This window comes from Myotis daubentonii, chromosome 7, assembly GCF_963259705.1.
Source record: "Myotis daubentonii chromosome 7, mMyoDau2.1, whole genome shotgun sequence".
NCBI lineage: Eukaryota > Metazoa > Chordata > Mammalia > Chiroptera > Vespertilionidae > Myotis > Myotis daubentonii.
The window spans coordinates 58,307,793-58,321,643 of NC_081846.1; the positions used below are offsets into that span (position 1 = coordinate 58,307,793).

The 13,851-nt window shown below is 40.2% G+C and overlaps 1 protein-coding gene across 1 annotated transcript in view; it reads right to left on the reverse strand.

The window, feature by feature from the left end:
* Nucleotides 1-311: 311 nt before the first annotated feature.
* GALNT5 (polypeptide N-acetylgalactosaminyltransferase 5) overlaps nt 312-13,851 on the reverse strand; it is a 45,011-nt gene continuing 31,471 nt past the window's right edge. The window contains exons 7-10 of the mRNA XM_059704400.1: nt 12,585-12,908; nt 8,389-8,469; nt 4,662-4,823; nt 312-1,388 (exon numbers count right to left, since the gene is read on the reverse strand). Coding sequence (XP_059560383.1) covers nt 1,248-1,388; nt 4,662-4,823; nt 8,389-8,469; nt 12,585-12,908 — 708 coding nt within the window. The 3' untranslated portion in view covers nt 312-1,247. The remainder of the gene's footprint in view (nt 1,389-4,661; nt 4,824-8,388; nt 8,470-12,584; nt 12,909-13,851) is intronic.

Below are 13,851 nucleotides of genomic sequence, written 5' to 3' on the forward strand. Positions count from 1 at the left end.
ATTGCTTACCTCATTCTCTTCCCCTTTCATTGTTTCCTTCATTTTATTTCTACTTTAAAAATCTTTAGAGTCCATTTTAGCATACTTTATCCCCATGAATGCTGCTAAATCTAAGGCAGTATTTTACATAAGAGCCTTAAGATTTTTCAAGGCTCTATTTCTGCTTTATTAGTTTCAACTCCTCATATGTGTTAGTGATTAAATGAATTTTGGGTTACTCTAGTGTATTGTGATCAAGCCTCTTTTACTTTGCCTTTTTGGTTTTTTACTATTCACAAGTCTAGGAAGTTACTAGCATAACCCTTTTTTAAGTGTAGTTTTAAAAGCACAAAATGAATTAAAACAATGTCCACATCTAGAATTGAATAAGCATTTGACATCCTCAATTAAAAATGTGCCACTGACTCAGACTGGTAAGAAAGCATCATATAGTAATCTAGATCAAAATCCTGCCACCAAGGAGTATCCTATATAATAAAAGCCTGATATGCAAATCGACCTAATGGAGCAAGACAGGTGGAACAACTGGTCGCTATAACACACACTGACCACCACGGGGCAGACACTCAACACAGGAGCTGCCCCCAGCCTGCAGGCCCCAGGCCAGCAAAGGCCGGTGCCAGTGGGGGCCTTGATCACCCCACCAGTCGCCCCACAGATGAGCCCTGATCACCGGCCAAGCCTAGGGACCCTACCTATGAAATTCAGGCCTCTAGTTTTATCAATACTATTCCAAACTGTAGGTAAACATGAATGTAGTCTGAAGGGATTTTGCCAAGGTGATAGCTGTGTGTTTATGAGTACTTCTAGTCATCAAAACTCAAGTAAATTTTTTGATGAAAAAAATAGTAAATAAAGGACCAGGTACTCTCTACTTGTAGGCCAAAGAGCTGGTTATTATCCAACACAGTCATAATGAATATCATCGTACTTCCCCAAGAACTTCTGTCTTTATTTCTGAGCACCCGATAGGTTGTATGGGGAAATTTACAGGCTGAGTTTTAGCACAAGGCAGGAAGCAGGCAATTCAAAAAGACTTGTAGTGCTGAGGAAGGACTCCAATCCTATGTTGGACTGTTTCCCTGAGTTAACTTTTGGTATCTCAAATATTCTGATTTTAGAAAATCTTCTATTCAAGTGTTATTCATTTAAAAAATTTAAACGACCATGGAGAAATATAATCACCAAGTTCACTGTCATTTTCACAGTGTATAATGGGCTCACTAGATAAAAACATCAGTTCCTCTTCAGTCTTCAAAATAGTTTTCAAATTTCCACTTTTGATATGGCTTCTTTGGGTCACAAGCAGCAACTTTCAGAGTTTTCTGAGAAAAATTTCCTTCCAAGCATAACAACTGATGATAGTTTCCAAAAACAATGTGATTCACCTGGAGAGAAAGGGGATCTGAGAATGAACCATGGTAAAGAAATGGAAACCAATTAAAAAAAAAAAGATAGGTACTTACATTTTTTATTCTTTAGGGATTATCATGAATAAATTAATAACATAAACACAGGCTTTGGACAGTATTAAGTTTGTTTCTCTCTCTCTCAAGCTAAGTTCTCATACTTCAAAGATGAATTTTCTGATCATATGGCTGATTCCTATATTATTTAAAGAAAATAGTACCAGATGGCATTTCTATATTTGATGGATGGTGGCTCTCTCACTAATGGTAGAAAAGAAAACACACACACACACAAAACCCCACATACCATCACAGATAGTGAGTCAGTTAATTTCTTAATTAACTCTATTCCTCAGAATGCAAATTCAGAATACAAAGTGCTAGATAAATAATGTATTCTATTTATGAGCTCCCTAACATAATCTCTGAGTACATAATGCCTGAGGTCCAGAAAATTTGGATGTAATTAGGAAAAAAGTCAAAGGCACTTCAGGGTTCTATTATTGCTTAATATGTATTAATATCCTAGAAATGGTTGATGGCCTACTTAGAACTTGCTCATGGCTTTGTAATTTTTTTTTATCTATTATACATCTCAACTATCCAGGACTATGACAGAGATGATTATATATATATATATATATATATATATATATATATATATATATATATAGAGAGAGAGAGAGAGAGAGAGAGAGAGAGAGAGAGAGAGAGAGAGAGTGTTTTATAATACTTTTTAAAAATTATTAAACAGGGCTGACAATAATTTATTTTACAGAAGTTCCTGCAAAACTATGTTAGAAAAAATAGACCTCTGGTAAAATCATTCTAAATGCTTTTATCTACTGAATCATTTGTAGTGTAATGGAGATTTAACTTAGATGATCAAGCATTTCATTGGGTTAGACCTCTCCACCGAAACTATCGTCAGCATCACCCAGGAGACAGCTGGACATGCTGACTCAGCCTCGCCATAGACCTGTGGAATCAGAAGCTGCGCTGTAACAAACTCCATTGTGGAACTTTGGCAGTATGATGCTTGAGTATGCTCAAGGTTTTGTAAAGGAGTTAAACTTGAGCAACATTATCATTGACTACCTACAATGTTCTGCTGCTGGATTGTAAAGAGGCAACTAAAAAACTTGTTCCCAGCCCTGGCCAGTGTCCTCAGTGGTTAGAGCATCAGCCTGTACATTGAAGGGTCTCAGGTTCGATTACAATCAAGGGCACCTACCTGGGTTTCCGGTTTGTTTTCTGAACCTAGTCGGGGCTTGTGTGGGAGGCAACCAGTCAATGTTTCTCTCTCTCTCTCCTCCCCGTGCCCCGCCCCCCCTTGTCACCTCCCCCTCCTCCGCTCTCCCTTCCACTCTCTCTGAAAAAGCAGTGGAAAAAATATCCCCAGGTGAGGATTAACAACAACAACAACAAAAACCCACACACACATCAAAAACGTGTCCCCAACCTAAAGACACATGATGTAGAGGGGTATTCCATTCCCCAAGTCCTAGAAGCCACCTATGAAACTATTTACTTTTAGGTGACCTCATTCCGGAGCATTTGGGGAGGGCCGACCTAGAGAACATCTTTTAGATGCTGCCTTATCAATGTGTAACTTTAATAATTCATTGGTATTCAGGGTCAAGCTTACCATTACTCCTCCTCCTTCCATGAAGCTCCCAACTCCTAATGCTTTCTGAAAAGGGAGACATGCTCCTGCCATTCATAGTCTTATTTTGCATTTCTCCCTTTTCTTTTTAAGACTTTCATGTCTTGGGGGACTTAAAAGGGGTAGTATGAAAACTACCAAAATACTGAAAGAAGAAAAAAGACCATTTTCAAGATATTCATTTCTACGACATCTAGCAGCATGAAAAGGGGAACTCAAGGCAGAAAGCAGCTATATATTGTGTTAAAGTCACAAACAAGGTGGGGGTAAGGGTTTTGTTCTCCTCATATTCTGTATTTTCTTTTTCTCTTCTCTCTCTCCCTATCTCTGCTTTTCTCTCCCTCTTTCTTCCTCCTTTGGCACAGGGTTAGAGAAGCAGAAGGTAAGATGTAATTTATTTGATACATATTTATGGATTTTCCTAACACCATAAAACATAAAATTAGCAGTTTATGCACTAGTAATTCCTAATTTTTCAGAAAGACTCAATAATAATCATTATTACTAAAGAGAAAAAACATGCCCCGAAGGAACTGAAATGTAACAGAGAAAATCTAAAGCGGGGAAGGCTGGAGAATGTGTGGCTCAGGCCCTGATTTTGACCCTGGGCTGGAAGAAAATTATCCTGAAAAGAATACTCACTGGCTGTGACACCAAAAGGAATGGAGGCACTCCCAGTAAAAAAGTGGGCTTCCTTTGGGGCTATTCCTGAGCAAAAGGATGGTCTCCATATACTCAGTGCTTTAGGGGATTTGGCGGCTACCTCCTAGAGAGACAGTGGGAAATCTGAGAAGGCAGTCCTGACATTATTTCTGCCACTCCAACGTCCTACGTCAATGCTTATGACTTTGTACCCTGTTGAAACAGAATTGGGAAAATCTCAGAGGACTTTGAGGGACTAGGGTGTCGCAGGGATGTTCTGGTAAGCATGAACCACCGGACCGCTGGAAAAACACCCCCTGATTTGTAGCATGGATGTAAATACTCCCACCGTGGCTGGTTTGAATTTACCAAAGCAGGTTCCCTGAAGGTGCAGTTGGTAAGAGTTGATCACAACCAGCTCCTGCAAGCTGGTGGGAGCTGGCTCCAGCTCCCCGGGAGAGCCCAGGTCTCTGGAAACCAGAGGGTGTGAGCAAATGCCCCTTGTTGGAGAAAGCAGACTGGGGAACCTGATGCATAGTAAAGTGTAGGCCTTGGGGAGAGCACACCCTTCTTACTTTCCCCATACCCTTGCCCTGTAAGCTTTTCTGGTAACCGATGCAAACCAATTCTAGCCTATCCGCCCAACTTTTGGCATTGTTAACTGACTAAACAACAACTTTAGAAACAGATGATGATAGCAATACAACCAACAAAACCTGGTGACTTCTATTTAAAATAATTGATTGCCAATAAATTCTTAAAAAAAAAAAGATTTGATCAGTTACAAAAATATGCCGATCTCTCTGTAAGAACTTTTTCACTGCCTCTGTTGTCACAAACACATTGAAATCTTCAGATTGAGTTAGCTGCCAGTGAGGGTTTCCTGTCACATTTAGTGGGAAGTTGGATTTGTGGAAAAGAAGAGATACAAATATTTCGCTTACCAGTTCCGAGTGAAAGGCTGATGTGGATTTATGTAGCCATTTCAGCCCTTTGTTTCTGTTATCACAAGGGTGCAGCCTCAAGGCTCCTTGATCAGGGACGGGAGCCAAGCACCATTCTTCATGTTTAATAAGTCTTAACCAGGTGTAATTAAACTGTTGAAGCTGTGGAAGGAATGAGTAAGAGAAAGGTCACCTCAGGTGGAAAACACAAGTCAGGGCTTTGTCCAACATCTTTGCCAGCAAAGGTTAAGAATATAGGAACTCTGGTCAGATATTTCGTATTTCAATCCGGGTACTGCCACTTTCAACACTGATCGTAGTAGGAGCATAATATTAATCCCATCTAATTTAATTTTTCTCCATTTTCAGTTGGGTAGCAACTTCAACGTGTCTGTCTCAGAGGCTTGGGTAATGACTGCCAAGTGTTTCGCACACTTGCAGAAGCCCTCAAAAAGCGTTAGTTGCAACGATGCACCGTAGTCCAGTTAGTACATATCCGCAAATAAATGTCATTCCAGGAGCTCGGAATCCCAGACAACCTGGTGCTTGAAGTATTGAAACATCCAAACCACAGCAGAATTACAGCCTTGAGCCAGTGGGGCTCTAGGAGATCCAAGTCAGGGTCCTAACTTACCTTGTGGAAATGATTATGCTAGGCAATTGGACCCCTAGAGGAAATGTTAAAAATCTTTCTTTGCTGATAATGTGGAGAACTGCTCTGGGAGAAGTCCAGTTTTGGGGAGTCACCAAAGTCTAAAATAAATACCAATTCAGGCAATGGAACCATGTTTTAAATTTTTATTTATTTTCTTCAGTTATTTACAACCTAGTACGATCTACCTGGTTAATAAACTGTAAGGCTCTGGGTCTGTGGAAAATTTTTAAACATATTAGGAAAAAAAGGCTGCTGGTAAAATCTATCTAAATCAGTGGTTCTCAACCTTCCTAATGCCGCGACCTTTTAATACAGTTCCTCATGTTGTGGTGACCCCCAATTCATTGTTACAAATTGAACATAATTAAAGCATAGTGATTAATCACAAAAACAATATGTAATTATATATGTGTTTTCCGATGGTCTTAGGCGACCCCTGTGAAAGGGTCATTCGACCCCCAAAGGGGTCTCGACCCACAAGTTGAGAACTGCTGATTGAAATGCTTTTATCTAATGAATCATTGGTAATGTGATTGAGATTTCATTTAGATTATCAAGTATGCCGTTGGGGTAGACCTCTCTGCTGAAAGGTCTTACTCCCTGGCATATGCCACTCTGGACCATCATTAGGTCACCTAGCATCTAGTTGGAAATGCTGAGAATCAGTTCTGCCACGAACCTATTGAATCAGAATTCACATTTAACAAACTCCCCAGGTGATTTGTGTGTATGTTAAAATTTGAGAATGGGGAATAAAAGGTGGTTCCATGGCAAGTAACCTCACTGAGTGATCGGATCACAAATTCCCAACAGGGCAGTCACGGTGGGTGGTCATGCCCCAGGCATGTACATTCTTAGGTAAAAGGCTTACTTTGCCTTAAGCAAGCCCTGTCCATTGTTTCTGTGCATGTAGGTTAAGACATCTTTGAAATGTTCCCTTTTAAAGACCCCTCCAAGGATGACCACCCTTTCAGACCTGTTTCAAAAATGTGTGAGAGCTCATAATCTGGACTACTAACCTGTAATCCAGTCCCGGCCTTGCTTTCCCCCTCCTTCCTGTACTTCCTTACATACCTTCCTTAATCTCACATGCACAAAGAAACTGCAAAACTGTTATTCTCTAGAGCCGTGGTAGGCAAACTTAGGCTCGTGAGCCACATGCGGCTCTTTGGCCCCTTGAGTGTGGCTCTTCCTAAGCCTTAGGAGTACCCTAATTAAGTTAATAACAATGTACCTACGTATATAGTTTAAGTTTAAAAAATTTGGCTCTCAAAAGAAATTTCAATTGTTGTACTGTTGATATTTGGCTCTGTTGACTAATGGGTTTGCCGACCACTGCAGAGCATTTGGGATCTTACGCCCTGGTATATGCCATCAGTTTGGCTCAAATAGACTAATTACATTTTTTATAGGTTTGGGTGTTTCTTATGTTCACAAGAAGCATAGACATAATATAAAGAAGCTATACAGCTATGAGGAGAAGCTAGATAGTACCTTGCAAAGGGACATCTCCACTGATTTAGAAGTTAACTAAAGAGACTTTTTAGGTAAGGTGAAAGATAGGGCTTGGTGGGTCAATCCTACAATCCTAGGCTTTTATTCCTTTTAAGCTTTTTTTTTTTTTTTTTAAATTATAAATGCTGTAGTCACTGGCTTATATTGTCTCATTATTTCTGGCAAAAATAAGTTAATTTCCACCAAGTTTCTTTACTTTTTATTACTCAAACAAGCCACAGGAAGCAGACGCTGAAAAGGAGTAACAAGACAAAAAGGGAGATGGCATTTGTGGAAGGCAGGGGTTGCAGGATCATACCTTTCCCTCCTCGTCTCCCCTCAAGAGACTCAATGGTTACGAGACCAGAACTTGGGTTTTCAGATAAAATACTGATGAGACTTGAAGGATTGCAGTATTTAATATTTTATTTTCATATAATTTGGACTAATATTGTTTTGTTTTACTATTTGTGAGTTGTTTCCTCTGAGAATTGTTAATACATACAAGTTATTTCTTTCCATTGATTTTTGACACTTTTATCTTTCAACCGTCTCTTTTTCCTAATTAACAGTCTCCTTAGTCTCACGTTATAATCCACAGCTGAATTATAGCTGCAGAGATGACAAAATGCCTTTTCTTTTAGTAGCAGCTTTGAATGAAGAGGTAGAGATGGAATGTACTTCAAAATAAAAGCAATATCTCTTAGTTGAATCAAAGTAGTATGTTTTGGTACTGTCTCTAAAGGGATAACAAACCTATGTTATCACAAAAAAATAATTTCTCTACCTAAGAGTGGCGTACAATTTTAGGGGACTGAATTGTACTCATGAATTGATGTCCCTGTGAGTCCTATTTGGCACCCAAACCAGAAACTCTCCCCACAAAATAAGAATGGATGGGGAGCATGTGTTGGAGAGGAAGGTACCTCCAGCTCCCCCCCAGCACTGCGGAGTCCCTGCTCGGTTCTCCCCAGGCCACTCTCTCCCCTAACCACTGTGCTCTGAGTCCGTGGGAGTGTTGCTGCAGGGTCTTCCATTATGGATCATGGATTATGGGAGTTACATTATTTCCTTCAGGTATAGAAGAATGGGGGCAGGGGATAGAATCAGAGAATCAAATTGCTCCCTGAGATTAATTATTTAAAAATATGTCCCGTCTTTTTCTTTATTACTTTACCTTTATACGTCACGTGCTATTTTTCACTTTTTTTGGTCTGTTATAGCAGTGGACACTTGTGGAGCATTAAGTACTAGGTGTTGTTCTACATCCTTTATAGTTTTATCTAATTTGATTCTCACAGTAGCTTTAGGGTAGGCACTCTCATTACTGCCATCTACCTAAGGGCTAAGAAACATAGAAAATTAACACACTTTGCAAGTGATGGAGCCAGGTCTGCGTTTCTCCTGGGTTGACTTCAGTGCCCACATCTTATGATTATATAGGAATTAACTATTGTTTCTATAAGCAAAAACCAATTTCTCAAGTGAGTGGTGAATGTGTTATACCCCACACTTACCAACTACACCAGTGCTGTGAACTGCACCTACTATGAGAGAGAAACCCCCAGCTCAGCATACCTTGCTGCTCCCGTCACAGTCTTCCAGAACGGCTGTGGTATTTTCAATGGAAATGCATTTACCCAAGGCCACGTTAATAAGCTAGGAAGCAAAATATAAAATATGTATGAAGAAACAAATATTTTAAAGTAGATCAAGACATTCAGAAAACGCAGAATAGAAAACTACAGGAAGGTTAAAAGACAGTTAAGTTAATAGCTCAGCAATACTTAGCACTATAAGATCGCAGTGGCTGCTGTCTCTAAGAGAAAGTACAGCTTCAGTCTGTCAATTGAGGCCTGTGATTTAGCCACCGAGCCAACAAACAGAAGCTTTCAATTAACCCTTGCCTGGAATGCTGAAAAAAAGAATGAGCAAAAGGTGGCAAGAAAAAGTAGTTACTTTCTTGGCTCAAGTTTGTCTGATGCATATATTAAAAGTCAATGCACACACTTGCAATTTAATCAAACCGACAGCTATGGGCTCTGTTGCCTGGCTGACCCCTCCAAGCTACTTGACTGCTCAGGCACTGAATCATAGGTAGATAAATTGAGTCCTTCAAGAACAGCAGATTTCCAGCTGATTCCCTGTCAGAATCTTCCTAATGACTCCGGCAAGCTACAATTCATTACAGGAAAGTCACGAAAATTAATACAGAGCCAAGCTTAAAGGCACTTTCTGGCAGGCCCCCAGCTTTTTAATGGATTTGCAGGGTCAAATATAGAGGCAGCTTTCTATAAGTCACCATTTAACACAGAAAAACGTTGATTCCCTTGCCCCCTTGACATCCTGGGCAGGGCTAACGAGGCAGTGGGTTAATAGTGCAATTTAGACTTCTCAGGTTTCGAGAAGAGCTGTGTAGAACCAAGTTTCTACTCTGGAGAGCCTGCTGAGCTGGGAGGGTGTGAGGTCTTAGTTGCCAGGGACACTATTAGTGCCCTTTCCTGTTCCATGTGCCTAACACAGAGCTCTAACTCCGGGGCGATGCTGCAGGCTGCGTAGCTCTCAGAACTGCCAGCGTTCAGAACACGATGCTCAGTGAGTTGGTCCTTACTTTTCCACACACAGCTTAGCTGGCAAGAAAGTAAGGGGTGCCTTCAGGGACCAGAAAATGCAGAACAACAACAACTAAACCAAACTAAAAGCAAGTGGGAAAACTGCAAATACTATAAGAAAGGGATCAAAATTTCACAGACAGGAGAAAAACTTGGGCATGGATTAGCCAGAGAGGTGGGGCTGCGGTCCTCCACATAATGATGCAAAAGTAGAGTAAGGCCCCCCGTGGAATGGTGTCTTGGGAACAACAACCTACCCTTTAGCAGAGGGACGCCACAGGGAGGCGAGATTCTGCCAGATCTAAAACCTTACAGCGACCTTCATTTGGATTTGAGACACGAATTTACACTTGTAGTGAATATAAACCCTGACAGACCCTTGAGGCACCGAAACAACATAAAAGTAGTAGCCGGTTGGTTACTTTGGGGATGGCTGGAGTGCAAAAGTAATTCTAGAAGGGCGGGAACTCTGTCAGGAATCCTCAAAGAAAGCTCTGTTCACAATTTAAAATGGCAAATATGGGAGAAGACCGCCTATCATTAGCAAGTGGGAGCAGTCAGAACTCACAGAAGGAATCAACCATCATGAACTTCAGAGAAGAGACTTAACAGAGACGAATGAAGGTAGACTAATCCTGGAGATTAAAGAAAGGAAATGGCGCCTCAACTCTTCTCTGGGTTTTTAACAGAGACAAATATAAACTCCTCTGCTTGTGGATTATTTAGACAATATTTTATCATCAAAGGGGTGTGGGAATCTCTGGCTTCAATACAGTTGAACAGGTGGTCTTACCCCGGAACCTTACAGAACTTCCAGTGGGTTAATGTTTAGCTTGCTGCTCTAAGAGGGAATGTAGTGTGTTGTTTGCCAAATGTATTTGACCATGGATCCCTAGTTTTGGCAGCACAGCTAATAACATTGCCCAGAACAGTGTTTGGGAACCCCAGGTTCAATAGATTTCTTTGTATTTATTTTGTACAATTCCTTCTTCCAAGAACTGAAAGGCATTAGAAGAAAAAAGAGCAATCTTTTCTATCCTTGCCTCGCCCTCCCCCCCACCCTACCCCCTGCCCCCACCTACTTCCACACACTTCATCTGAAGATCTGTTTCCTTTCTCTCTTTATCAGCGACCCCTAGAGAAATTTACTGGAGAAACCGCTTTTCTTCATAACAAAATAACGTTCTAGTTCATCTCACTCTGCTTTGCCTGAAGAAAGGTCCTAATTTTTTTTTTTTTTTTTTTTTGGTTTTTAATGGTAATAATGCTCCCTACTGGTTGCTTCAGAAGGAAGCAAATGACACCTTTATTAAAATTTGTGTAAGAAAGGCAACACATAGTGAGAGAAATAATTTGTTTAAATCATTTAAAAATATATTTTTTTGCATTTTGATATATAATAACTCAGGCATCAGCCAAAGGCTGTTTCATTAAGAGAACTCTTCAAAAATGTCATGGGAATGCGAACAACTTAGCCGCACAGAGGAGGCAAAAGACAGTTTTTTAGTTCCCTCTGGTGGTTAAAGCTCAGTAATGCTCTTGCTGAGATTTTGTGTGGCTAGGACAGGAAAAAATGATTATGGTGAGGATTTCTTTTCTTTTCCTGTTCAAGAGATAAAATTTAAAAATATAAATTTATTTTACAGACATATCATTTGAATAGTGTATAAGTCCAGGGAATTCTTCCTACCGAGTTGCCTAAGATGAAACACCAGATTGAACTACCTGGAGCAGCACGATTCTGTTTTGACCTATAAGGATGGCAATTTCATAATACATTATGGTACATACAAACAGATCACGTGTACCCACTTGTCAGTTGAATTTCATAACAACAGAACAAAATTTCAGACTACTTTCCTCTCTTTCACGATCTTCCAGGATATCCTTATGCCACCTGGGAGAATAGTTTTACTAAGTCCTTGTCATCAGGAGATTTGCTATGCCAAGAATGGCTGGTTTGCACAATCCCCTTTCAAAGGTAAGCTGAAAAAAGTTGGCTTAAAAAAGCAGACTTACTGATGTTCGAGTCTGAGAACTTCTGGCATGAAGAAAAAGGAAACTCAAAGAAAATAAAACAACACTGGCAGTAAAACTTAAATGAGAAATAAAACAATAAAAGAAATAAAAAAATATGCATAACTAGGGATGAGTTCCAGGTCAACGCTTGACTAACCATCTCATAACCCATCCTATGGTAAATGTACTTACGGCTGACCATCCTCTTCAAGTCTAGCCTCACTCCTAGAATAGGTTGAAATGGCTTTTGTCTAGTTTCTCCTCTTCCTTGATTTTTTTTCCTTCGCTTTGTACTCTATCCCACCTATCTAACTTGGTTTCTTCCCTTTTGGTACATGACCTTGTGCCTTGGAATTTTCTCTGCTATTGTCTGACAATTTGTTATTTTCAACACGTCTTTGAAATCTATAAAGTTCTAATTGAATCATGCCATCCCATTGTTTAACCCTGCTCAATAACTTACCATTACCAGGTAAGGGAGGAAAGAAGGAAGGAAGGATCTTTACTCTGCCTACAAGGTCCTACATGATCTGACGCCTGCCTCCCTCTTCAACTTCATCTGATGCCATTCTTCCCTCCTTCACACCCTGACAACAACATTCATCTCCTTTCCAGTTCTTGAACCCTCAGATGGTCATCAGTCTCAGAGCTTTCACACAAGGGCATCCTTTGTGCTTGGCTGACCCTTGGCCTTTCAGACCTAGCCCTCAACATCTCCTCAGTTGACCACTCTGACTTAGAAGGATTCTTCACTGCTGGCCGGCCCCCCAGATGGGAGCTATCATATTTATTCACTCTTTACTTGCTTATATTTATAATTTCCTTTTCTCTTCTCAACTCGAAGCTCCACAAAGAAGAGGTCAGACTACTTAATTTATCACCTGATAATTCAGTTTTAAAATACTGCCTGGTTTATTGATACTCAATAGATACTTGTTGAATTAATCAGTGAACACAACTGCCTGGAAGCCTTCCTCAAGTTTACCTTTTATTTCATCCTCAACCCTGCTTTGTCTCATTTGCACTCATACTTGGTATTTATCTATAATGTAATAATTAATTCATTCTTCCCCACACATTTTCCAAAGTATGTTGGCATTTTATTTTTATGGAGTCAGATATCAAACTGCTGCTTGAACTTACCACACCACCAGCTCTCACAATGGGAGCTTTCAAGTCAGGAAATACATTCTCCAAGTACCATTTGAAACTCTTGCATTTTAGTTTCTTTCGAAGTTCCCGTTGTTGGGTGAGGTTTCCGATGTCTAGCCCTTGGTCTATGAGGTGATTCCCGTGGCCATAGAACAGCTCCTTGTACTCGTCAAGCCAGACCTCCGCCACCCGCACCAAGTTCCGCTCCACCGTCTTCATCCGGTCTTTGGGGAAGGAATATGGGTTGTCGTTTCTGAATATGTGGCCCACTCTGGAACAGGGAATGATCTCAATTTCGCCACCGCACATCCACACCTGGAACGGTTTAATGACAAGCATCAATTATCAAATCCTTGTCCACAAATTATGGGCAATTAATGATGACACGAAACCACCTGTCTATTCCCCTCCCCCGCCCTGTTTGAAGTAGTACTCTCAACTTCCAAAATCTTCTTCAATAGAAAATTAAACTCAAGGGGTTTATTTAGTTTTGTATATTGCTGTGAACCATGTTAGAATTAGTAAAATATATATTCCTCCTTCCTTCCCTTGCAATGTAAATTCCTATTTCCCTAAGAAATCCTCACAGAATCTCAGTATGTAAAATGAGTTCCTGCCTTAGTCGAATCAGGGAAAGGAGTATATATTTTCTTTTTTTTAAAAAAAACACACAACACAAAAACCATTCTCCTTGATCAGGAGCTCAAATAATACCACTTTTACTACATGTCACCCCGCTGCATAGGAGATCCATTGCTTTTTGGATGCTGTCCTCTATGGCTGTTGCCACAGCTTCAGATATTAATCAATGACTTTATAAATACCCAGAGTCCTCTGATATGTCCCCAGTTGCTGGACTATGGCCTGTCCCCAGCCTGCCCTATGGTCACTTCCTGTCATGTGTGTTCTCCAAGATGACCCATAGCTAAATTATTTCATTACTTCCAATATATTAGAAAAATGTTCCAAGAGAGTTATTTTATATTAAGTATGAATCCTACAGTGTTTACACGGAATGACAGACAATTATTTTCCCCATATTCTGATGCAGAAGCAGTGCTGTGAAATATTAGGGAACTCTAATAAATTTTATGAGTGCTATTGATTCTTCCAAATTCAATCTTGGATATGAAAACATTAATCCAGAGGCCCTAAAATTTCTGTGAAATCCCCCCCCCCACTCCACCCTGAGGCAGTCACATATCTGATTGTATTAGTACAATGAGGCCATTTAAAACTCGTAATTGTAAATAGAATT